At 33.7% G+C, this 24,364-nt stretch overlaps 1 protein-coding gene across 2 annotated transcripts in view; it reads left to right on the top strand.

Annotated features, from left to right (window-relative positions):
* Window positions 1-1,289: 1,289 nt before the first annotated feature.
* CARPB (Carbonic anhydrase-related protein B) overlaps window positions 1,290-24,364 on the top strand; it is a 145,614-nt gene continuing 122,539 nt past the window's right edge. For both annotated transcript variants that reach the window (XM_069051333.1, XM_069051335.1), the window contains exons 1-2: window positions 1,290-1,382; window positions 1,700-1,868. In XM_069051333.1, the coding sequence (XP_068907434.1) occupies window positions 1,814-1,868 (55 nt within the window). In that variant the 5' untranslated portion in view covers window positions 1,290-1,382; window positions 1,700-1,813. The remainder of the gene's footprint in view (window positions 1,383-1,699; window positions 1,869-24,364) is intronic.

Genomic DNA, 24,364 nt, shown 5'->3' on the forward strand with positions numbered 1-24,364 from the left:
GTGATGACTAAGAAAAAAATTTACTGCTCCTGCATGGTAGAAAAAATAGCCTGTATATCAACGATGCCTTTTTATCCCTCATGTAATTATTGCCCTCGATGTTCTTGTCATATATGTAGTAGATATATGTACAATCAAGTAGCTATTAATGATTGAACTAAAAACCATTTTTCAAAACAAAGACAAATTTCTTATTTTTTAGTTTTGTTGTAACATATTTGAATTTGAAAATCGGGCACAAATTAAAATATGTTGCCAAGCTAAGTTTACCTATAGTATTATCTTTAAATGTTAAAAGTGTGACGGGAATTTGTAAAATAAAATGTAATAATTTTAAATCATAATTTCCAGAAATTCTTTTGTACCTTTATATCTAGATTAACACAGTAAAAAAACGGGGACTATCAATTTTCAATACATATTTAATTTATCAATAATAGGAATACGGCAATGGTGTCAAATAGCACGAACCTAATAAATAATTTACGTCAACTAATGTTTCTACAATTAGTGTACCCATTACCTTCAGCTTTACAAATATGAAATATTAACAGTATAGCAAAAAGAAAGCACTACTACAATAAATATTGTCTTAACTGAATATAAGGCTGAATTAAGGCTTTCTAGTTCGGAAGGTCTTTCATTTTCGATTATTTCATCTCAGTGCAATCGGTGTTCAAGTGACTTTGATAAAATTTAATTTGTGCGAAAATTAATGTGTTAGTGAAAAAAAAATAGTATCCATCTACGAAACGTCGACCTGTGGGGCAAGAAACTTGTTGGAGTGATTCGTGCAGAGGAGTGTACAGCGACACGAAACAAATGAAACTGATAATTAATCTCTGGATGCGATTAAAATCTGAGAAAACAGCGAGTCCTTAACGCATTCTAAAACATTTCATTAATTTAAATCTTGTCTCGTAACGAAATCGACAGTTTTCAATTTGACTTCGATTTTGTCCTGGAAGCGTCCATCCTCCGGAGTGTACTCCCGTGTATGCGCACCTCCGTACAATTAACCAAATTTGACTTGGCAAGAGCGAAGATATTATGCATTCAAGAGCTCTCCAGCATAAAATTACATATTCAAACATTCGGGAAGGGGCGACAAAAAAGGCCAAGAAAACTCAACGAACTTGTAACAATCACAAACTCGATCGTAATTTCCCACAGGTAGCAAGAATCAAATGTCGAACGAAACGCATCAACGTCAACCGCAGGCGTTCCATCCCCTCCAAAAGCCTTCCTCTTGTGGTATACTCGACGCTCGCCGTCGAGACGCCACATGGTGTTCGGATGCGGCAGAGTGCGGTGCGGTGCTCCCGGTAAAAACACGCGGATCATCCCTCACGTACCACAGATAAATTGGCCCCGAAAAACAGGTTGGTCACAATTTCGCCCATAAGTCACCCCCGGAAGCCGCCGCTTCCTGCGGAAAAACCGCCGATTCTCTCCTCGGAAATGATTGTACGCGGCGGATTAGGCGGCCGGCAAATTTTCATTAAAAATCTGTATGCAAAACATTATCATAACATGCAAATGAAATTGGACCTCAAACAAACATAGTGATATGCAAATAGCGCCAACAATGAATTTGATTATGATCAAGTCGATTCTTGGTGAAAAAGTGCGCGTTCATGCTGGCGAAAAATGCACGTCCGACCAGATCGACTCCTAATAAATAATTCTTTCTTTTCAGACATGCCGTAGTGCTCTGCAACTTGCAAAATTCAAGCCGTGTGATGAGTCAGAATAAGAATAAGAGGAATTTATATACAAGAATGAAACTGGCGTGACACACAAATAATTCAACATGTTGCTCTATATAGTCGCAGGAGCGATCCTGCAAATCCTGCTGCAAACCTCAGGTAAGTCTCAGCTTTTATATACGACCCGCGATAATTGTATAGATTCCGGCGGCTTACAAAAAATTATTAACTGGAAAAAAGCTAACCGGTTTCCGGTTCGGCTTGTACCGTGTTCGCCAACACAATGACGGTAATGTTGTGCTAGCCGTAATTTTATGTACTTATAGGGTTATTACACTCGTGATTTATATTACGACCCCTCAACCAGGTTACTAGTTCTATTTTCTCGGCGGAAAATGCGAGGGAAAATTTTATAGCCATTATTATAAATTACACAGCGTTTTTACCCTTTCATTAATACACGCCGTTTTGTACTTACTACAAAATTAATCGGAATCATTTCCATTACGCAACAATTATACGCTCGTGAGATCCAAAATTGATGCATAAATTACTCCGATTCCTCTCATCTGATGCACATTTGATGTGCACAAAGTTTTCACATGTCAGTGAAACCATCACTGTTTAACTCTATTTTGATTGACGTTTTTACTTTAAATTTGAACATGTTCGATTTGTAAAAACACTCGACCAAGCGTTACAAAACAGAAATTGCTGTTTCGTGCAAATTTTTCCAACATTGATACTGAAAACGATTGCAGATATTCCTTCCGAGCTGCAAGTGTTTTTCGATCCAGTCAAACTACTTCTGCTTTGAAATTTGTCATCAAAATATCTTCATAAACCTCTGAACTGAATTGTCATTTTAAGCAACCCAAGCGATGTCATCGAGGTTAATAACGTTGTTTTGTTTATGTTCAAATTAGAATTGTCGCTGCATTAGACATATTAAGGCACTTAAGCTAATGCTGGAATCGATCTGTAATCTGTATAACCATTTTAGGGAGTTGGTTTATTTATAAATTAGCTGGAGCGTATGTAGTGGCCGTTGTTTTGACCTTTGAGTAGCTAAGCTCATTAAGATTGTATTTTTGGCAATTCTCTCGCTAGTAAATAAGAAGAAATAAATAGATTGTTTTGGTTCAAGTCGGAATAACAGGATACATTTTGGAGGGACACCGCAAATTTATTTAAAGAAATGATCGCTGTCATCTCATCTGAAATCTATGTATAGTAAAAACATTTTAGATGTAGAGTGTCAAACTCAAGGTCGCTTAAAACTTATAATTGAACTGTACTTTAGTGAGAAATTTGTCATAAATTCGAAATACCTTATAAGTGCGTCTAGTTACTTTTCCTGGTAGTGCCAACTTAACGACAAGTCCCTCATCCACATCTATAATGTTCCGGCTATAGTTATTATTTGTATTCGCATTTTAGGCTTAAAATTACGCCAAATAAATTTTTGGTATCTGCTTAATATGAATTTATTGTTAATAAAAATGTTTAATATTTACCGCAAATTGTTGGAGACTCATTTAAGAGAGTTTCATTGCTTAAATATGTTATATGTAGTCTATTGAAACTATTGTGGTAATGTAACAAACAAACCAGAATAGCTAATGGGCAACAAAACTATATTCAAGCGACTGGTGTATTCAAATGTTTGTTATTTATTTTATTGAGAATTCGGTTTGTAACATGTTTAATCATAAAAAAGTTTCTTGGATAAAGAAGAAAATGCTTCTTATCTTTGATGTAATGTCCCTCTTCATAATAATGTTTAGCCCGGCGCATCCACCATTTTGCATTTAGAGTACAATGCAATTTGAAGTACAGTAAAAACACAAAACGCAAAAAGTGAGGTTAGATTTAAACAGCTGATTGATCTGTAACCTGTGATGCCTTCACAATCGACTGTTCAAGCCTACTTTGAGAATAAATAAATTTAAATGAACACCCGATAAATATCATACAGTTATGAAATGATTTTTTTCTTTTGATTGCAACAGTGTTGCAGTAAGTTGTCAATTAAACCGTTTTCTCAATATTTGCACGAAAGTTTGACTTTGTCTCAGCTGCAATTAAGGAACTGGTGCCGTAGAAAACTAATTGACAACTTTGATCCGCCATCTGCCGAGGGCTTTGCATTTCCCGAAGTAAAAATTGCAAAACTTATCAATTCTTGTATTGACGTAATAACGCAAGTTTGTTCGTAAGAATTCCGAAATCATAAAATTTTCTTTGTTTTAGTGAAGACTTGCCGTAAAGTTTCCAGACAGCGACTGTTTTACATCAAGCGAGTTGAAACGCTCTCGATAAATAAACGCAAAAACACATTCGCTTATTGAATGTCATAATTGCTTTTTAAAAGCCACGGTGGAAAAAATTCACCCCCGCATCGTTCCAATAACATCAGCGGCGAACATCAAAAATTTTCAAATTAGTTGAACCGTAAACGAATTCTTTCTTCATATTCTTTTGTGGTCGGGATTACGGAATGAATGTGCACATTAAAATAGCGTAAGGGTAGAGCATACGCCTTGAACTAAAGTATGCACACATGACTTATGATATGCCAGGAACGTTTTGCATTCCGGTGATTTATGTTGTTTGGAATTGGTTTTCGCGAATTCATTTCCTTGATTTGTTTTCCAAGTAGAAATAAGAGTGTGGTGGCGGTATTGATTGATTCCGCTTATGCATTCCGATTCTGATTACGTCGTATTTACTTTAATCAGTGCCGTTTGATTTTGCTAACATGAAAATAAACAAATTTTTTTCCGGATAAACTCGCATAAAATTCACCGTCACGCGGGACTCTACTAAAATACTTCCAATCGGAAAATTGTAACATCCAGTCCAGTCATCTATTTTTTTTTAATCCTGATAGATATGTTTTATTTATTTGTCACGCTGATTGATAAAATATTAAAAATGCAAACAACTCAATATCCCCCAGGTTTTTAAATGATTTTTTACACAGCATGTTCACGAATAAGTTGGATTTTATACGGTATAATAAAAAAAAATTAAATTGTCATAAGTAAGTTATAATAAAAAATAATTTTCCTCTCTAAATTATACTGTTTTATTTGTGTGTGATCAGTTTACAATTATTATTATATATATAAAAAAGACGAAACATTGTGTCATTAATTTATTATATCTTTAGGTTTTAAATAGAAAGTCAAGACAAATTTTAAGCCTCTTATATGTACGAATATTTGTCTTGAATCACTGTTGCGACAAAAAATCATTTACTTGATTTGTAACTCAATTATAGAGATTACAGTTTTTTTCTCTGCAGAGCAGCACATTTACATTAGTGTATCAAACATTGAACACTCAGAAACATGTTCCCGACAGTAAAAAATTGTTTATCACACAGTGTAATTTTTTTGCTGCATGCACATACAAAATCAGGTTTGGCAAAAAGTCTCGATAAATCAATGAGGAGAATTTTTATAATCGAAGAGGTAATTTGTTAGTACCAAATGTTAATAACACTAAGAAAGTAATGTTTACAAGGAAAAATATTTTAGGTTACAAAAATTGCCAGACTAAATTAATAGAGAGTTTTAATAAATTACAAATATTTTATCTTTACCACACTAGTGCCGTCAAGTTTGTCTTTACTACATTGAAATGAATGTCAATTGAATCTTACAAAATTTGCCATTACAGTAGTAGATAAAATTATATAATTATCTTGAAGGCAGCGACAGACAAACTATATTAGCAATATAAAGAAATATCAGTAACGTTATAGATTAAGAATACAGGATATTTCACGAGTGATAATGAGCCCGGCGGAATTGAAAATGCAACCCACAATACATTTCCAACGCTAACGGTGATATTTTAAAAATCAATGGTAGCTTCGGTTCCAATAATTTTATTTTTAGAATTTGCGTCTCTTATAGGTCTATTATTGTATTCAATTTGGAGTCGTTTTTGGCTATCTATTAAAACACTGATAGTTTAATAGATCTCTAAGAAAATTTTGATCAATATTTCAGTATATTATTGTCATTTACACCAAAAAACTTCCAATATTAATGTTCAAACTCTACTTTTTAACATCTGTTGCAGATGTAGTTGCATTCGTTATCTTGAATTACCAATTTATACAAAATTCTCTAGAATTTGAAAATTTAATTTTTTTATTTAAAAATTAAAACAAGGGTGCAAAATCTAAAAAAATAACATAAAAAACTCGTTTTATAAGGGCATTCGTGCGCCAAGTCAACCCGTATGAAACTCGTTCTTTAATATACTATTAATTGTCACAACTGACATTCACGAACAAGTTGAAATACGACAATTAAAATGTATTGGAACGCGCAAGTGTATTGTGGGTTGCATTTTCAATTCCGTCGGGCTCATTATCACTCGTGAAATACAAATACCCTGTATTTAGTATGATATTTTGTTAAAGCATATCACCAAAAGCATTTGCGTTTTGGTCTGATATATTCGATACTATAAGAAAAGCTCGTTCCTTTTATAATTATTTTCATTTGGTGTCCTTTGCTTTATTTTTTATTTTTGAAACTCTTCCAGTTCTTCTCATTCTCTACTAAAAAAAAATAAATTTCTTGTTTTCCAAGTTACCTTCTCATTATTATTATTTATTATTATACACATTTAAGTGAAAAATTCCTTTTTTTCTGTTTGTCAACGTTTTTATCAGGTGTATTCAATTCCTATTTTGTCAACATTTCCTTTATTATTTTCTACTTTTCTTATTTTTTAAATTTTTGAATCAATTTCTGTGTGCAGAGTATAATAATTATGCTTCCACTTCTGATACATCTATCATTTTTGATGATATGCAAGCATTGGTTATGCATCTTTATTTAAAATTTCAAAAATAAAAACTAATTATATACTGGAATGTAGTCGTGATCGATACATTTTAATTATTGCTTCGTACTCTTGAAGGCACGACATCAGCGGGATACTACTGACTAACTGATATTGGAATTGTCAATATTATAAAAAAGCAACATTAGAGAAATCTTTTAAAATAAAATGTGACATAATAGAAACAATTTTTTATTGCAATTATACGTAATATTATACGGCCAGAATTAAGATAAAAATGTGAAAAGAAACATAAAAAAATCAAAACTGGTCGTATGGTGTTATTGCAGTCACATACGAGGTTTATGCTTTGCAGTTTACCGCCAGTGCACGACGTAATTTTGGTGGTGTCCCCGCAAAGGTTTTAATTAAAATTCAGCATCCTCACCAAGACGGAATTTATTTATTTTGGGTTGGGCTCGTTTGAGAGATCCTTATTAAATCAGTTAGGCGATACATGGTTAATACGACTGCATTAACCTGGAGTAAGTGCGCCGGAAGTTCGGGTCGCGTCCGGCCCCGGAGCGGATAAAGTACTCAACAGTCCTGTTGGCTATCCACGTCGAAGGATTCGACTTACTTACTCGATATCTCTCTGCAATTTGTTGCAAGAGAGGCGAGCGGAAGACGAACGCAGATAAATGATGGTCATTTGTAATGTAATGATGGGCGCGTGGTGCTAACCGGTGATTTACACCCATCAATTCCATATCCTCCTCGCTGAAACTGTACCGCTCCTTTTTTTTATATTTGCCCTCTTCGCCCAGGTAGTGTGTTAACTTTATTACCGGAGTAAATAACGAACCGATTTTCACGATCCCTTGTGCATTCTCATCCGCACTACCAACTCTAGACAAAATTCTAACATAACAAACATTCTTCTTACGGAAGAGTTGATCGGGAAATTTGCCAGTTAATTCGAAGGTGGAAGCCAATCAAGGCAAAATTCCAGAGCTTAGTGGTAATTAGCTTTTTCACTATCCTTTTCTTTATTCAACAACACGATGCGATTGCGATAAAAACTTTCTATGTAGATAGATTCAAATAGCTCAATGTATACGTAATGCATCTCGAAATTCGATTTAATTAATCAACAAAAAATGCTAAAATGCATTCACGTTGTTTTGGCATAATGGGGGGTCATGGAAATTTTGCATTTATTTTGGCAGTAAAGCTGTCTGTTGAATTACGTTATGTTTTTCTAAGTTTGAGGTTATAAATATGTCAATGTCGAGTACATTGTTGTCAGTTTTACTAGTTTGCAATAGAAGAATACTCAGACATCTCGGGAAATTCAGCAACATGTTATGTTCATTTTGATAGGTCCGCATGTCAGGCACGTTAGTGACGGAAATTAAGCAGTGTGTCCAACGTTAAAAAATAAATCATGGCCTCCCATTATGCCAAAACTACGTGAACGGTTATTTACAGTCGGAACGTTATGGATGTGGATTGGGGACTTGTCGTTAAGTTGGCACTACCAGCAAAAGTAACTAGGCGTGCCAATAAGGTTATTGGAATTTATGACAGATCTCACTAATGTACAGTTCAATCATAAGTTTTAAGCGACCTTGAGTTTGTCAATCCATATCCAAAACATTTCGAGTATACTACAAAATAATAATACTGCAGATTTTTTTTTTTTGAAAAATTATTGAAATTAGTTAAGCATTTCTTAAAAAAATAACTTCAACTGAAAATATACTGATTGGTAGAGATTTATTTATAGAAATTTAGACTGATTATTATTTTATACAGTAAAATTGAGAACTTTAGCAAATGATAGATTTCACTTTTAATTATTAATAATTAGTGAAAATTCACATAATTCCTAAAAAAATTGCAAATTGCTAATATTGTTCCAATGTTCCTCATAATAGAGTATCTAATTTTTTTTGACAGGATTTAAAAGCACAGAACATTCACTGCATTTTAACATGTTTATTTAGAAAAAAGATTCAGCAAAACAAGTTCATTATTTAACCGTCATGTTACAATGTTGGTAAAAAAATATTTTTGCTGCATTATTAAATCCTGCTTCAAGCCTTTTAATGGAGGGGATTGTTGAATTATTTTTTTACAATACACTACTTTCCGTGACTTAAAAAATTACAACAGGTTTTAATACGATAGTAATGATAATGAATTAAGGGTCAATTTGCGAGAAATAAATAGTAAACCAACAGTAAGGTTTATAATTGAAATTCCGTCCTTTGTAAAGCCAATAATCTGGCCTCATTCAAAGTTAATTAATTAATTGCTGATAATTTTCATGTTGGCGGATTCAGGAAATTTACCAAAATATTCAAGCAACGATGCCGACCACAGCATTCAGAAACCATCTTACATTTTGTATTTTTAATCAGTTCTGAAGCATCAAAATGAAGCTATTATGTTTTTATTTCATTCGCCCACTATTTGGCGTTAATATTAATTACCTATCTTTCATGACTTAAATAACCTGGATAACTTGTTAAATTTAATAATTCCACAATATCTAACTAAATATATATTATCTATTAATTCTATACTAAATTTAATTATTAGGTAGTTAATGATAAAAATTGATAGAAAAGAACTAATAATAAAAACTAGTTTTCGTGGTAAAAATTCAAGTGCGTTGACCGATCTATTTTAATATTCCAATACGGATATTGCTTGTATTCTCATATCCGCTCTACGAAAATTGTTGGAAAGTTTCACTTTGTAATAAAAACTTTCCTAGAATGAGGTTTATGATAGATAATAACAAATTGGTTTCTATCGGTGTAATTTAATTCAACAATTCCACAACGTCAATACAACCATAATAACGGAAAAGCTGAAAAATATAATGTATAAATGACACAAAAATGAACAAAGTAATATGATACCGGGTGATCAAGAAGGACTGTTTAAGTTGGCAATACAATTAAGAACATTTTATTTTTCTGCTATTTAGAGCACTGCAACCGGATATGTTTTGTTGGTTTATTTGACAGATATCTGACATAGCATTAACAACGACAAAATGGTAGGTTATGAGAGCAAAAATTAACAGCAAAAAGAAATTAAAGTTGGAATTCAGAACAATAATCTAAAAATGAAAGGAAATTCTCGAAGAGCTCCCCATTTTGGTCTAAACATAAATGAACTCTTCTCTCGAACGATTCACCAGCATGTTTAATTTAATTTGAAATGTCAAATTTTATTTGTCAATGATGCGACTGTCAGTGTGAAGCCATCAACAACCGGAAGTTACTCCAGTTGTACCATTTAAAAATAAAATTCAGTATTACCAACTCAAACAGTCCTTCTTGATCACCCCGTAGTAATCTTGGTAATTATTTTTCAATTTTGAATTTTGAATGTTGGACTAGTTTATTGATGAATAAATATTCAAGCAAAATAAATGATATAAATAAATACAGAAAAATAACGGTATTACTTTGTCAGCATAACGGCGGATGCTTCGTTAAATTTATAACAGCTTTCTCGGACTTTTCAACACAGTTTTTACCGCCTTGATGTCTGGCAGTGGATGAAAGCTTAAAATCCTTTTAACGGCACTGACGAAGCAACAATAAAGCTAACGAAACGCCGAGTTAGTGAATGAACACTTCCACTTTAATTAATTTAACTAATGGTTCCGAGTCAAATGGACAGACGTTGAAGAATTAGTTTTGAGTATTGGTACTTTGTCCGGAAGGGTAACTATTCCCGAAAGAAATATTTAATAAAAGACAAAGAAGCTATAATTATGGGATTAGTTTGAGTCGTATCGAAAGCCGAAGTCGGCGAAGGTTTGAGCTTGAATTAATCTTGGCAACAAAGTTCTCTAATACATCAAGTATTTCTTGTGGTAATCTGAACCTGCCGAGAGGCAAAGAAAATTTCCCGATGAAAGACCAGATGCATCAATTAACAATGAGATAAGTTATCTAAGTCGTGCAGGATTGAGATGTAGGAGATTGGGCCGAAGTTTGGGAATTTGTTGGGAGGAGGCGCGCGTAAGGTTGACCAAAATGATTAATTAATATGAAGAGCGGATTTCGCGGTAATTTAAATTCATCGGTCGGGACATATCTTATTGATTCGTATCCAGCACAAAAGAGTGAATTCTTCTTTCAATCTGAATAAAAATAATGGTTCCGTATAACAAAAGATGCAATTTGTATAGATCTCGGTTGGTAATTTCAGTTTAGTCGTTCGAATTAATGACGGGAGAGGTAGTTGTTGGCGGCCGAAAGCCGATGGTTCCCTAAGGTGTTATCGCTACGTAAAGAAAAGAACGAAAGAAAATATAAAGGGCTCTGAATAGAGGTCAGCTTGAAGAGGCACAAAAAGAGGAATGCGAAACTGGCCATAAAAACTCCAGCTCCTTCATTCAACCAAAACTCGATACATCGACGACGTCGTCGAAAACTACACGTTATTACACCCCGAAAAACTCCTCCCTTATTATTATTTTTTAATTCCGATGCGCCAGTCAGATCCCTGCGTGCTTTTTAGCAGCGTTAATCGCCCGATTGCGTTTATAACGGGATAAAAAAAATTCAATTTACACCAGCTATCGAGTTTGAACATTTCTCCTCCAGTGTTTGAATTGTCAGCAAGCGTAAATAAGTTACAACAGCCATGCTATGTTGTGATGTATGTGCGGCTTAATTGCAGAAACGTTTCAATTCATATTCCAATTAATCTGTGTGGCGACAGCCTTTCAAATATTTTCATTCAATCAGAATTCATAACTGTTATCAAACATTCCACTGGAATATAACTGATAGTATATGGTTTCCAATTATATTTTTTTAAAACCTCAATCGTAATACTCGATATATAGATTTTTCACACCTCTCGACTCTTCATTTCTCTCCATAAAGCTGTCACTGTAATTGTGTAAATCCATTGGTCCGGTGCAAGAAACAAGGTTTCATTTTGGGAAGTTTTGCAAATCCTTTTCCTCCGATTCGGAGCTTTATAAACAAAGAAAATCAACAAGCCGGGCTCTTGGTAACCTTTCTTTCAAAATGACGAACTTTCTCACTCATTTGCAAATAATTAGTTATCCTAAAGGACTCTTCAGAGAGATCAAAAAAGTTTCATGCAAAGTTTAAAAATTAGTGTCTATTAAGGAACTTTTGCGGAAGTTGGGAGAGTGTTCAAGTAAGACTGATACTGACACACAAATCGGATTAAATAATTTTCAAACTAGCTATTTTGCTGATCTAAAAAATACCCATCGAACCCGATTTCTTTTTATTTCTATGTCAAAGTATTTTTAATTAGTTTATTTTTAAACGGAAGGCATTTTATCTCTCTTTTATAATTTTATGAGACATCACATGGGGTTGACTTCGTCGGCGGAATCTGCCGTGTTATTTGCAATTTATTTGGTTCGACACGAGTCCAAGGAAAATATTCTGAACTTTCCACGATGTTTCAGCGTTCGAGTCAGTCATAAAAACAACATTTTATGGCATCATTGTTTCATTACTGGCTTTCAATATCATTTCAGGAAACATACGGTGAGCTCGGTTGAAAACATTCAAATTTTATTCAAAGTGGAAACAGGGAAAATTTAATACAATGTACGTGTAAAAACGAATTTATGTCAAAGATGAATCGAGGGTGATCTCTGACTGGATATTAATACAGCTTAGAGTGACAAGGAGGCGTAAGTCAACACTTTTAATAAAAGTTCCAGTTTATTTTATGGATAATCCAGTAGGATCTACACAGTTTTATTTCCGGAATTCTTTTGATATCTCCAACAGTTTAGTTTGACAGTGCGATGGTTTTCCCTCGGCGTTGCACGTCACTCTAACCATGGCCCCGTACGTTTTCACCGTCAAACAACCGTCGAATTTATTTTATCCGGGACGTATTCTATAAACCGAATTTTCCGGAAAATCCTAACACAATCATATTTCTACTGACACGTCACGGTTTGTTAAAACTGGAAATCACACAACACACTTTTCTAGTCACCCATTCTGGTAACATCAACTTTAATAAATTCCATTGTCTTCCAGTCACTTCAAAATGATTAAAATTCGAACAACAGCAGTGTGATAAATGGAAATGGAAATTTAGATACTCTTAGGCTCCTCCAAACTTTTTGAAAAAAAAAATAATGAACTTAATTATTTCATTGTCAAGAAGTTAAAAACTTTTTAAATTATTTTGGTCAGTCAAAAGTGTAAATTTGAACCCACGCGTAATGAACGGTATCGAATTTTACAATTCACGCCAAGCATAGAACCAATAGTGTTTCTGCAATTGTTACAAAAGTGACTGTTTATACCAATAAAAATAGCTGTTGTTTTTCAATCAATATTATACAAGTGGAAATTTTTTCACAGTGTAAAATAATAGTTATTTATGATACAAGTGTCGTAACGGATCACTTTTACAATCCCTTAATTAGACAACGCCTTGGGGAGGGTATTACCAAACGAGCAATTGCTAACGAGCTAAACGTTAGCAAAAATGCTCTTTTGGTTGCCAAACAAATATTTGTAAGTGTCACACGTGGCATTTTTGTCTTATGTCATCATACCATAATTAACCTATTTGTTGGCAAGCCTGAATTAAACGGTGCAAATTTGCCAAATTTGGATTTGAACAGTTGTCATTTTTGTCCCAGTTTTGTTTATCCATCGACCGTACTATAGTCTTTTTTTTATCAAAGAACCACCAACACCACAATTTACAACGAAAGTAGAGCTGACATTCACCTAGGGTGAAAAAATCTCATCATATAAAAATTGAGGTTATGTAGAGATATTAGTAGCGCAGCATGTTAATAAAGTTAATAAGAACTAATTTGAGAGTTTAATAAATGTCTCACTTTGCGAGGCATTTTTAATAACACTTTCAAAATTTAAATGCAAGTTTGCCTACTTTCAAGGACAATAAAAATGACAGGCATTGGGTTGGATATCATTAAATTCCCTACATTTAGTAAAATTTTATTATTGCAAACCTAAATCAACAGGTCGTGTTTCTTTGATTAAAAAACAAACTACATATATCAATTATAATCGTAAGAAGTAAATATTAAATGAAAAAAAAAATAGTAGGTTGGAGAAATTTTTTATTTTTCACCACTGCCAAAATGCAAACACATGAAACAGACGAAGAAAGTATCTCCCCAGACATCTCTTTTGCAGCAAATGCGACTATTGGATTTTTGATACCAGTGAAACGACGACAAAGGTATAAAAATTTCACCTTGCCACGCTAGTGCGGTAAAGTATGTTATTATGACATTACGTATTAATGATAAATAAATCAGGCATTTATCGTCTCTAAAATAATAATTATTTGTGTATCAATGCCAAAAAGTTAAAGAGTCTGAATTTTCTGGCCGAGGCGCAGCCGAGGCTTGAAAACAGACTAGGGCAAACGGCACTTTTTGACAGAGGTGCACATTAAATATTTTAGGCGACCGCACGAACTACAAACCAAAAGAGATCATTGGAAAAATTACAAATTTATTTTGTATCTACCTTTTTCAAATAGATACGTTTATTAATACATATTATCTATTTTTGTACGGTATTTTTTATCAGCTTGCTAACAAAACTAGAAATTTACTATTTGCAATACAATTACTTATGTACATAATTTATATGGTGACAGGACAATTATCGGTTTTGTCGGTTGCGTTACTAACTTGCTAAACAGACCAACAGATGACGCCACGATCAGCGTCCGAAAAAGAGTTACTATTCGTCCGCTTATGAGTAGTACGTAAAATTACCGTTTTCATTAAGGGTGCCTAAAAAATGGTTTTCGTAGATTTATTTGATATTTTAAATAAAGGTGTGGACTGCAAACACTCACTTCTAGTCGAAGAAAGTTAAAAAGGGACACAGTGCATAATGAAAGTTTTCTTTTCGATTAAATTATTATATTATTTGTGTATATCGCAAACTGCTGATTCCTGTGATTGAATCGTCAGAATGTGCTCTTTGTGTGTATAAATTTTGACTAATTAACGAAGTAAAGGGAATAAAATGATATTCTAAATCCCTCCGAGTTCAAAGCAGCGCTGATACGAATAGTAATAAAATTACACGTTATGAATAGTTGCTTGGTAGTTATAAAGTGCATTAAAGTAAGAACGTGAGGGGTAATACTATACGCATAAGAGGATCAAGAATTTCAGGTGCGGAAGATTATTTACTTCACGGCATGAAATTATAAGATCTTAAGGTAATTTTAGATTTAGCCTTAGAGGATATAGAACCGGAGCGCGCGGCGTTCGCTCTATAGTTTCCTTTTATTAATTACATACTGCAGAATATGTATAAATAACATTAAAAGATTACTTAGGTCGTTGTATGGGGCGCTTTGATAAATAATGAATTACAGCAGGGACAGGGAGAGGAACAAAGCCGATAAATCCTCGAAAAACGTTTGAAAATGAGTTAATGATTGGAGGTTTGGGGAGAGTTTCTCCCTTTCACGGTGTTTATATTTTAAAAGTTGGAAACAATGTAAAAGGCAAAGTCGACACACCTGATCCATAATGCACAGGTTTTAAGGAGTTTATAGTGGTACGCGTATATTGTTTAGCATTTATGAGTGCCCTGTTTAGTACCTTCCTACGGGAAATGGAGTTAAACGATAAAACGCTGCCGGCTACCCACCGCAAACTCAATTTGCATCGACGACCCTCTCCTGCATCTTATAACGGGGGCGGTTTGTTGGAATGTTACGTTTACATTACTTTTCAACATCTTTGTTTCATAGATATGTAGTCGGATTTAAATTAAAATTCCGCATCGTACGGAGACTCCTCACAAAAAAACTTCCCATTCGAACTCGTCTTCATTCTTGAAATTGTTCGCAGCTTATATCTCTTAATATCGTTGCCAGTCGGAATAGAATAATAAAAGAGTCTACCAAAAAACAAGACGAAATTTCTATCCTGTTCCCTGTTCGAACCAAAGTGCTGACCTGAAAACTGTAAACTTTCAGCACAGTTTCCCGTACCGGTTCTATACACAAACTGGTATTATTTCAGACGTAAACTGGTTCTAGATTTGTATTCTGCGATTTGTGCTGTTTCTAGGGGATTGTACACAAACAAGGCAGGTCTGGTAATTGCTACTGCAACAAATTTAATCATTTCAGCTGAATCCTGCCTGAAGCAAGCAAAAAACTTGATGGCTATTATTTATAAGGTTTGCCGAGGGTAATTTATTGGCTCAAATTGTCTTGAAGAACGGGATCGAAACCTAGTAAACGTTACCTGAATCGTTTCAACAAATTATGCCAAAAATGCAAAGTCAAATATTTTCTTCGTAAAGAACGATTTAGAATTAGAATGATTTTTTAAATAATTATTAGCTTTGTTAAATTTCATCATTTTTAAAAGTTTGTTTTATAATTTCAGATCGCTCAGAAATTTACTTTAACTAAATATTTAGCTTTATTCGAAGTATAGATATTGTTTTCCATTTGAATGGTTCCTTGACATGCGATGTCAGTATTATGGTGTTGTTAAAATTTGAAATTCAATACAAATCTGTAATTCCAATACTTCGTTACTTTACGCATAGGATTGCATTTGGGTTTTAGTGTCATAAATATTATGGATTTACTAATAGCTCCAATTAGTTGAAACTTCCATTAACAAATATGTGATTTTATCTAAGTTAAATAAATTATATTACAAAAGAAATTGAAAACAATATTTTTCCAGTATTTTTTTAATAGATAAGTATACTACCGAGTAATTTTTTAAATTTCACATCCAGTTGACTCCTTTATCATCCCGTATAAGAGTTAAGCATAAGTCAAATAGATTCGTTTCATTTTTTAATGTATGATGTTAAAGTGAGGGGAAGAGGCGATGAATTAGAATTGACATAGCCGGAAGGAAAAAGTATCAGAAGAAAGATTTAAAGTGGTTTCAACTGGTAAATATGTGTCAAAAGAAAATTCCCATTGATGCAGATCATATCACTTGTCCTAACTGTAATATTAATTGATTTAAACCACTTAAATCGCTTGTTTTCTCTCTATTATGTAAAGAGTCGCAAAGAAATTGCTGCATTGCTGCTGAGGATGTGAACCGAGTCTCAGTTTGTTGATTTTTAAATTATTCAGGAGCTGAGATAAATATTTCAAATCACTAACAAAAATGGACAAAGCTGCAAGAAAGGAAAAAAATCGCAGTAGAAAATATCTTTTTCTAATCATATTAAGAAATGTGTACTTTTCAATTACGTTTTTAATTGAGAAAGTTGTCATTTTTTCAACTGTGGAGAAAATTGCTCGAATCCGTGGAGAAAATTTTTGTCTTAGACCAATGAGATGACGAGATTTTACTTTCTCAACGGATAGTATCTATCACCACCGTAACGATTATAGGACGGTCCATTGTTTTCTAAAAAATAGTTGACATTGACATTTGTCATCGAATCTGTTTTCTCTGAAATATCAACAAGAAAATGGAAATTGTGGACGATATAGAGAATTGTACGCCACCGGAAGTGCAAGAGACTGCTAAACTCACAACACTTAATCTCTTGCCACAAAAGTCGAGAAAGAAATATGAGTTAAGTTACAAAATGTTCATAGATTGGTGCAGAACAAAGAAGACAAACTCATTTTCCGAAAATGTTCTCTTGGCTTACTTCTCCGAAATAGCAGAGAAATATAAATCCTCCTCACTCTGGACTGTGGTCCCAATATTCCTTCCTGAAGTCTACTCTAAGCATTCACAACAATATTAATATTGAAACCTACCCCAAGTTACGTGCATTCTTAAAAAGAAAATCCGAGGGCTATCAGGCTACAAAATCAAAAACATTTACTCCTAAGGAAATTGATGAATTCTTATCCAATGCTCCAGATGAGATGTATCTTGCAACAAAGGTAAGGTGTTGACTTCTTTATACATAATATGCTACATGCGTACCTACAATTAACAATTTTTTAAGGTGGCCCTTATAATGGGCATTATGGGTGCTTGCAGGACCAGTGAAATACATGCCATCAAAGTGAATGATATTGTGGATATAAACAAAACAATGTTGGTCACTATTCCTGTTACAAAAACAAAAAGTGTACGAAAATTCACTATAACTGGTAAATTCTATAATGTTGTTCAAAAATACATTAATCTACGTCCGCCAAATGTGTCGACCGACAGTTTATTTCTAAACTATCAAAAGGGCAAGTGCACTTGTTAAAATATAGGTGTTAACAAGATATCCAAAATGGGAAAGGAAATAGCTAACTACTTAAAGCTACCGGAAGCTGAAAAGTATACTGGACACAGTTTCAGGAGATCATCAGCTACAATACTAGTAGATGCAGGTGCCGATATAACCGCTTTAAAAAGACACGGTGGCTGGAAGTCCACAACGGTAGCCGAAGGTTATATAGACACGTCCATGAAAAACAAGATGGACTCAGCGAACAAAATTATCAATGCAGTTCAAGCTTCCAGTAGTAGTGTAGGAAACACAACAGAAAATAAAGAAATAACCAATACTAATGTAGATGTAAAATCACTTCCCTTTACTATTGTTAATTATGGCACGGTTAATGTATATGTACATAATAAAACGTAGAAATAAAAAATATATAATTATTACTCAATTGTCAATATGATTAGAAAAAGTATAGTATTTAACTCGTGAGAATTGGCCATTTCCATTCGAATGACTTACTCCACTCGCCTACGGCTCGTGGTCGCAAATTTCATTCTCATGGAAATGGCCAACTTTCTCACTCGTTGAATAATATACTATTTCGCACCAGATCCAAAAACTGGTCTGGTAACACCTTATCACTAGAGGTAAGTACATTTGTTATGAAGGCTTTAAACTTGGAAAGTTGTTAAAAATATTTTTAACATAAAAATTATTTATTATTATCGGTATAAATATTGAAAACACGATTGCTTAAATTTAAAATATCTTTACATTTTCATATAAAATGCAACAAAATAGTATACACAAAGCGCAAGTGGTCATACCGAACTTGCAGCACTCGTACTTAAACCGGCTATACTCATACAGTAAAACGTCACTTTTCTGAACTTGTTGCGAAATATACTATTTAATCACTGTTACCATGAAAATGCAAACATTACAGGTTTGCCATTTAAAATATGTAAATACAAAACGGCTGAAAATAGGCATACAGAATGTTAATAAAAGTGGCTTTAAAAATAAATTTTACATTTATATCTTGTGTCAAAAATGATAGTTGCCATTTAAAAATCAAGTTTTCGAAATGTTTTAATTTATCAACTTGAAAAATTGCAGTAGGCGTATGAAACATAAAAAAGGTCACTAGTGGCGTAAAAGATCTGTCAAACCTGCAGGAATTGAATAAAAAAAATCAATTATTTTTTGTGAAAAAGATGACAGATAAGTGTGGACAAAAGGACGTTCTAAACTTAAAATTAAATCCAAATTTGAAGTCAAAATGGGGTCTTTCTATTTAAAAAAACCAAGATGGCGTCGATTTCCGGTATTTTCGGAAGTGTCGCCATTTTGAAAATATTTTATTTGAACTTGGAGCAGTCGATTATAGTTGGCTACCAATTTTCATATTAATACGTTTCTAACGAACGAGGCACGCGAATCACCCTGTATAAAAATAGGCATATACAGGGTATTTCACGAGTGATAATGAGCCCGACGGAACTGAAAATGCAACCCACAATAAAAAACGTGAAACATAGTTAACTAGTGCAGTTTCGTAAATTTTGACATATTCGCTTAGTTAAATGAAATTGTGAAAAAACAAAGAGTTTTTGGGAAAATGTTTATTGTCTGCGTAAACGCGCAACGGCAGAGATATTTTTATTACATTCGCCTTAAATTAGGATTATGTCTGTTTTCTCATCGTTCGAATATATTTTAATCGTCGTATTTTAACTTTCTCGTAAATGTCAGTTGTGATAAATAAAATTATTGGAAGCAAAGCTATCACGGATTCATAATTTCATTTTAAAACAATATGATATTTAAAATATCCACGTTAGCGTTGCAAATGTATTGTGGGTTGCATTTTCAATTCCACCAGGTTCATTAGCAGTTGTGAAATACCCTGTATTTTCTAAGGAATTTGAAGAAGATATTGCAATGCATTTATTAAAAAAAAAACAGGATAATAAAACTTTTTCTATCTGATATGGTTCTGAATTTGGCATGAGGATAGACATTTGTATTTGGTAAACCGATCACGTGGTATTTTACTAGATGCGGTGCGGAAGCATGTGTTGTCAAGAACTACGAAGGCAACCCTATACTTTACAAACTTAATTAAAGTTACTTAACTCACATGGCCTCTGTTTCGAAAATTAGCAGTTTATTGAGCTTCAGCGGTGAAGGTAGATATAAGTTATCATGTTTTAAGGTGTAATTGTAACTTTATTTATGAGGGGTTTGTTTTGATTTTAGTTGAGCGTAGCACTACTTAGGGTAATTGTTGAAAGTTTTCTGTAATTTAGGTCGGTAACACAATGGTGCCGTGCCAGCCAACTATTGAAAACGAAACAATAAACTTAATTAAAACTTGAAAAATTAATTACAGATTTAATGAGTTATTGCAATTTAAAGAAAGCCACTCCAGAAACGTGTCCGAAGTTCCGGTGGCATCCCTAAAGAAAAGTAAATACAATTAATCCTTTGTAGTGGACCGAGCGGTGTTTTTCGAGCTTATAAGAACACTAGTCGCATTCGGGCCCCGTTGAGAGTAATTTTACTCATTGAGATCGTCCCTTTGTGGAGGCAATCTATCCCGGACCCGGAACGTTTAAAACAAACAGCCTTATAGGTCCAAATTCAAATTGGACCCGTGATTAAGGACGAAAGATCGACGGTCCTGTGTTTGACACAGGACTAAACGGACGCTTTTTAGAGAACATGTGACGCGCCGAAGAGAGCTCAGCAAAATTCATTCTCCTTCCGTTTAAAATACTTTTTTTAAAAGTATACGTTCTGCGGAAATTCTATTAATTATTGTTATAAATTGTTGTAAGTTACGTAAACAAACGTTCCGAAATTCGTATTTATTTGTATAAAAAATGTCTTGATTACAAGAAGATTCTTTTTCGTTTCACTTGATTACCTAGTGAGCAGATACAAAAAGTGCGAGGGTATAAAATATGTTTCTTTGTTCACCTTTGTAGATTTCAATACTGAACCGATTTCGATCAAACTTTGATTGACAAACAGCTCATTCATTCAGGAGTGACATAAGATATATAACATCTCGTTATTTTATCAGTAGTAGACAAAAAATTGTAAGTAGAGTTATAAGTAGATTTTCTCACATCTATGCCAATTTATAAACAAAGTTAGACTTTTTATTTGATTCATCACTAAAAATGTTTTCTTGCACTTGTAAAGGTATTTCGATTATTGTTTCGTTTTATTTTTTAAAATTATGGTTATTGTGACTTTTTGGGACAATTTACGAATGAAACAATATTAGAAATTTATGATACGTCTTGTACTTAATTATTTGATAATCGTAGACCATTTACGTGCCATTAATTTGAAAACTGGTGCTCGTACGCATATCCAGGCCGTTAAGGGCCGGCGAAAGCTCACCAGACAGTCATCCCTGACAGGATACTAGCGTGTGCACCGTATGTAGCGGCAACTTTCTGCTAAAGTGCCACAAAGACACACCCAGCTTACTCGGCAGAATTGGTTTTCTATCTTTGCTTTTCTTTTGTCGACATTCCTGTTACATATCTCTGTTTTGTGGGAAAAGTGAGGGCGTATTTATATCTTGAGGTAAAAGCTTTCGTTTTTACGGTCAACATCCGGCGTGCAATTGCCGGGAAGTCAATTTTCATTAAATCAGTTATTAAGTTCCTTTGTAATCTTCGTTTGATTTGATAGCGAAGGGCGGATCATTTTGACACCTTATACGCGTTGCCTTGTCAATTACAATTTTCATGCACTTTACATCGATTTCCATATCGGGGTTGGCTTTACTGCTACTCTTAATCTGATAGTTTCAGCCCCATAAATGATAATGACTGTCATAGCTTTTGAGTGGTTATTATACCTCTATTATCTGAACAGTGTTCATAAATTAACATGCTATGTAAACTTCGCAGCAGGGATGCTCCACAAAAGACAAAAAGGCTATAAAATTAAAGTCCAGAAATTATACGAAATTATTAAATTTAAATAAAAATTGATAGCAGAAATATAACAAATTATTCTGTTAATCTGACACAGTTCGGACAGTTACAATAAAAGATTGTGAAATATTTCAAAACAACAAATTCAAACAAGTTGATAAAAAACACTGTTGCAATAGCAATACTAATAAATGGTTTCAAGAATTACAGCAGACATAAAATAAAATAGATCTTAAATTAACCAAGAAAGTAATCGCAATCGAAACTCCTGACTCTTGAGGCTAGATATCGTGTGTGCTTTTAAATTTATCCTCAAAGTTGGCGTTGAGGAGTCGATTGTGAACGCATCACTCGCCTGTCTACTGAGTAAAAACTGAAACAACGCAAAAAGTGAAGTTAGATTAAAAGAGATGATCCGTGATCTGTAATCCGTGGGGCGTTCACAATCGACTCTTCAACGTCAACTTTTAGGACAAATTTAAATGAACACCCGATACATTTCTTCATCTACATTCTTTACATTTGGAAATTAGATGCCCTTAATGATAATAAAAAATCTCAGTTTTCAAATTTGGGGAATTTTATGGTGGTTGGTAACACAAATGTTACAGTGGAACATTTGAAAGTTCAATTTGAAGTTATTGTTATATCGTTTGTTTAGCATGATTTGGCGTTTGGCACTTGATGTTACCAACCTTTAAAATGTAAATTGTGCTGGTCTATTACAGCACTCAAATCAGCTATTAACGCATTCTTCTGAGTGCTGTAATAGCTTTCTTATAAACGCAAAACAGAAAAATGTACTTTTTCTGTTATAAGTGTCATAATAAAAGCTATAAAATGCAGTTTTTATATTTAAACTGTCTTTTCAAACAATTACGATAGAATTTGTTTAACATCTTCCGGCGCATCCACCATTTTTTCAAACTATAGAGAGATTTTTTTTTTGTGAGTCTGTCACTCCCATGCTTTTTATTGTTGTATAAAATAGCTTCCATAATTGTTTAAAAATTAGTGTCGGCTGTTTATTTAAATTTATCCTCAAAGTAGGCGTTGAAGAGTCGATTGTGAACGCACCACGGACACAAATCACGGATCAGCTGTTGAAATCTAACTTTTAATCGATAAAATTAAATACATATTTAGAATTTATTATATTGTCCAGTAGGAATAAAAATTGTAAAGGAAAAATTATCACGACACTACTAACATTTTTTTAAATCTTCATGTTCAGTCTTTTCGCCCATTTGAATTATGTTAATGTTGCACATGCGGTGCGGTGCATCTTGCGACTTGCATTTAATTAATGCAGTGTGTTGGACCCGGCTTCTGGAAGGATAACGAAATTCGCAATTATATCGCAGAAATAAACCAAATTTATTGTCTGGTTACACAGAGGCCCCGTACATTATCAGGTTCCCTTTTTTCGACTGATATTTTAAACAACTTGAGGGAATTAGTTCGGAAAAATTTTATTTATCCGACAATGATGCGAATCTCATTTTAATTAAACGTTAAGTATCTTTGGATTAGACGATGTAGTCTCGAAACACAAATTCCTTAATCCTTTTATGTGAAATTAGTAGCACCCAGCGCGTTAAGTAACGGCGCCGTTAATTAAAGTTCAGCACGCGAGCCAATCATCAACATAACATATGTTAACAAATTTTTGCTAAAATGGAATGGCACGAAATACGGTTTTCGCACGGACGGATTGTTTTTTTCCTTCTCTCTCATTTATTTAACTGGTATTCGGCGAAACGTCAACTTCGGTTAATTAAACTACGTTTTATCATATTAAACGGAGAAGTTACTTTGCATGTCTTGAAAAATTCTGACGAAAGAAATTTAATTTGAGCTCTCGTAATAAGTAGTGTTTTTGTTACTTCTTGAATTTTATTCCCACGGAATGTGACTGCTGCTCGACTGCAGATATCCAACTATTTAAACTGAAAATTTTATTTATATTTTCTACTTTGTCCAAACCGTTCTATGAAAATCTAAACAAAGGAGTTACCGTTGTTTTATAATATCACAAACTCTCTTTCATAATAACAAGGTCTTGGCTTGTAAGAAGCATGTTAGTTGCATACCTAATAACCCGCTTTTACAACTCACTGTACAAAGGATCGGTTTCAAAGCAAGTCAAAATTTCCCAAAATAAGTAGCTTATTCGTGCTGTAACGCTGTTCTTATTACAGATCTTAAGAAATGAATGCGCAAATTCAAAAATCTATCTACACAAATAAATTAGAAATTGATCGCACTTTCACGATATTTCGGTACATTTTTGGTTAAAATGCGTAAATAATTTACTGAAATTTCTGGGAACTTCCAGCTCTGCATCACAGACAGGTGAAGTTTGTTTATCCCGACCTGTCTAAAACCCTGTTCTTTATTAATTAATTAGAGAATTTAAGTTTGCGAAAAAATCCACATATTTTATATAAACTCCCCTTGAAAACTTTGTTAATACACTTGCAAAACCGAGTTATGTGCTGAGAATTTCGTTAAGAGAATTTAAATCGAAGCCAGCTCCGTGTCAGTGTTCATGCATTGAAGTTAATCATATTTTATTAATGAAGTACAACAAAACGATAACAATAGTCAGTAAGTAAACAAAGCTTTGAAAGTTGAAAGCTCCTACGCTTTCATCTGAGGAAGCTTT

This window comes from Tenebrio molitor, chromosome 6 (assembly GCF_963966145.1).
Source record: "Tenebrio molitor chromosome 6, icTenMoli1.1, whole genome shotgun sequence".
Taxonomy (NCBI): Eukaryota; Metazoa; Arthropoda; class Insecta; order Coleoptera; family Tenebrionidae; genus Tenebrio; species Tenebrio molitor.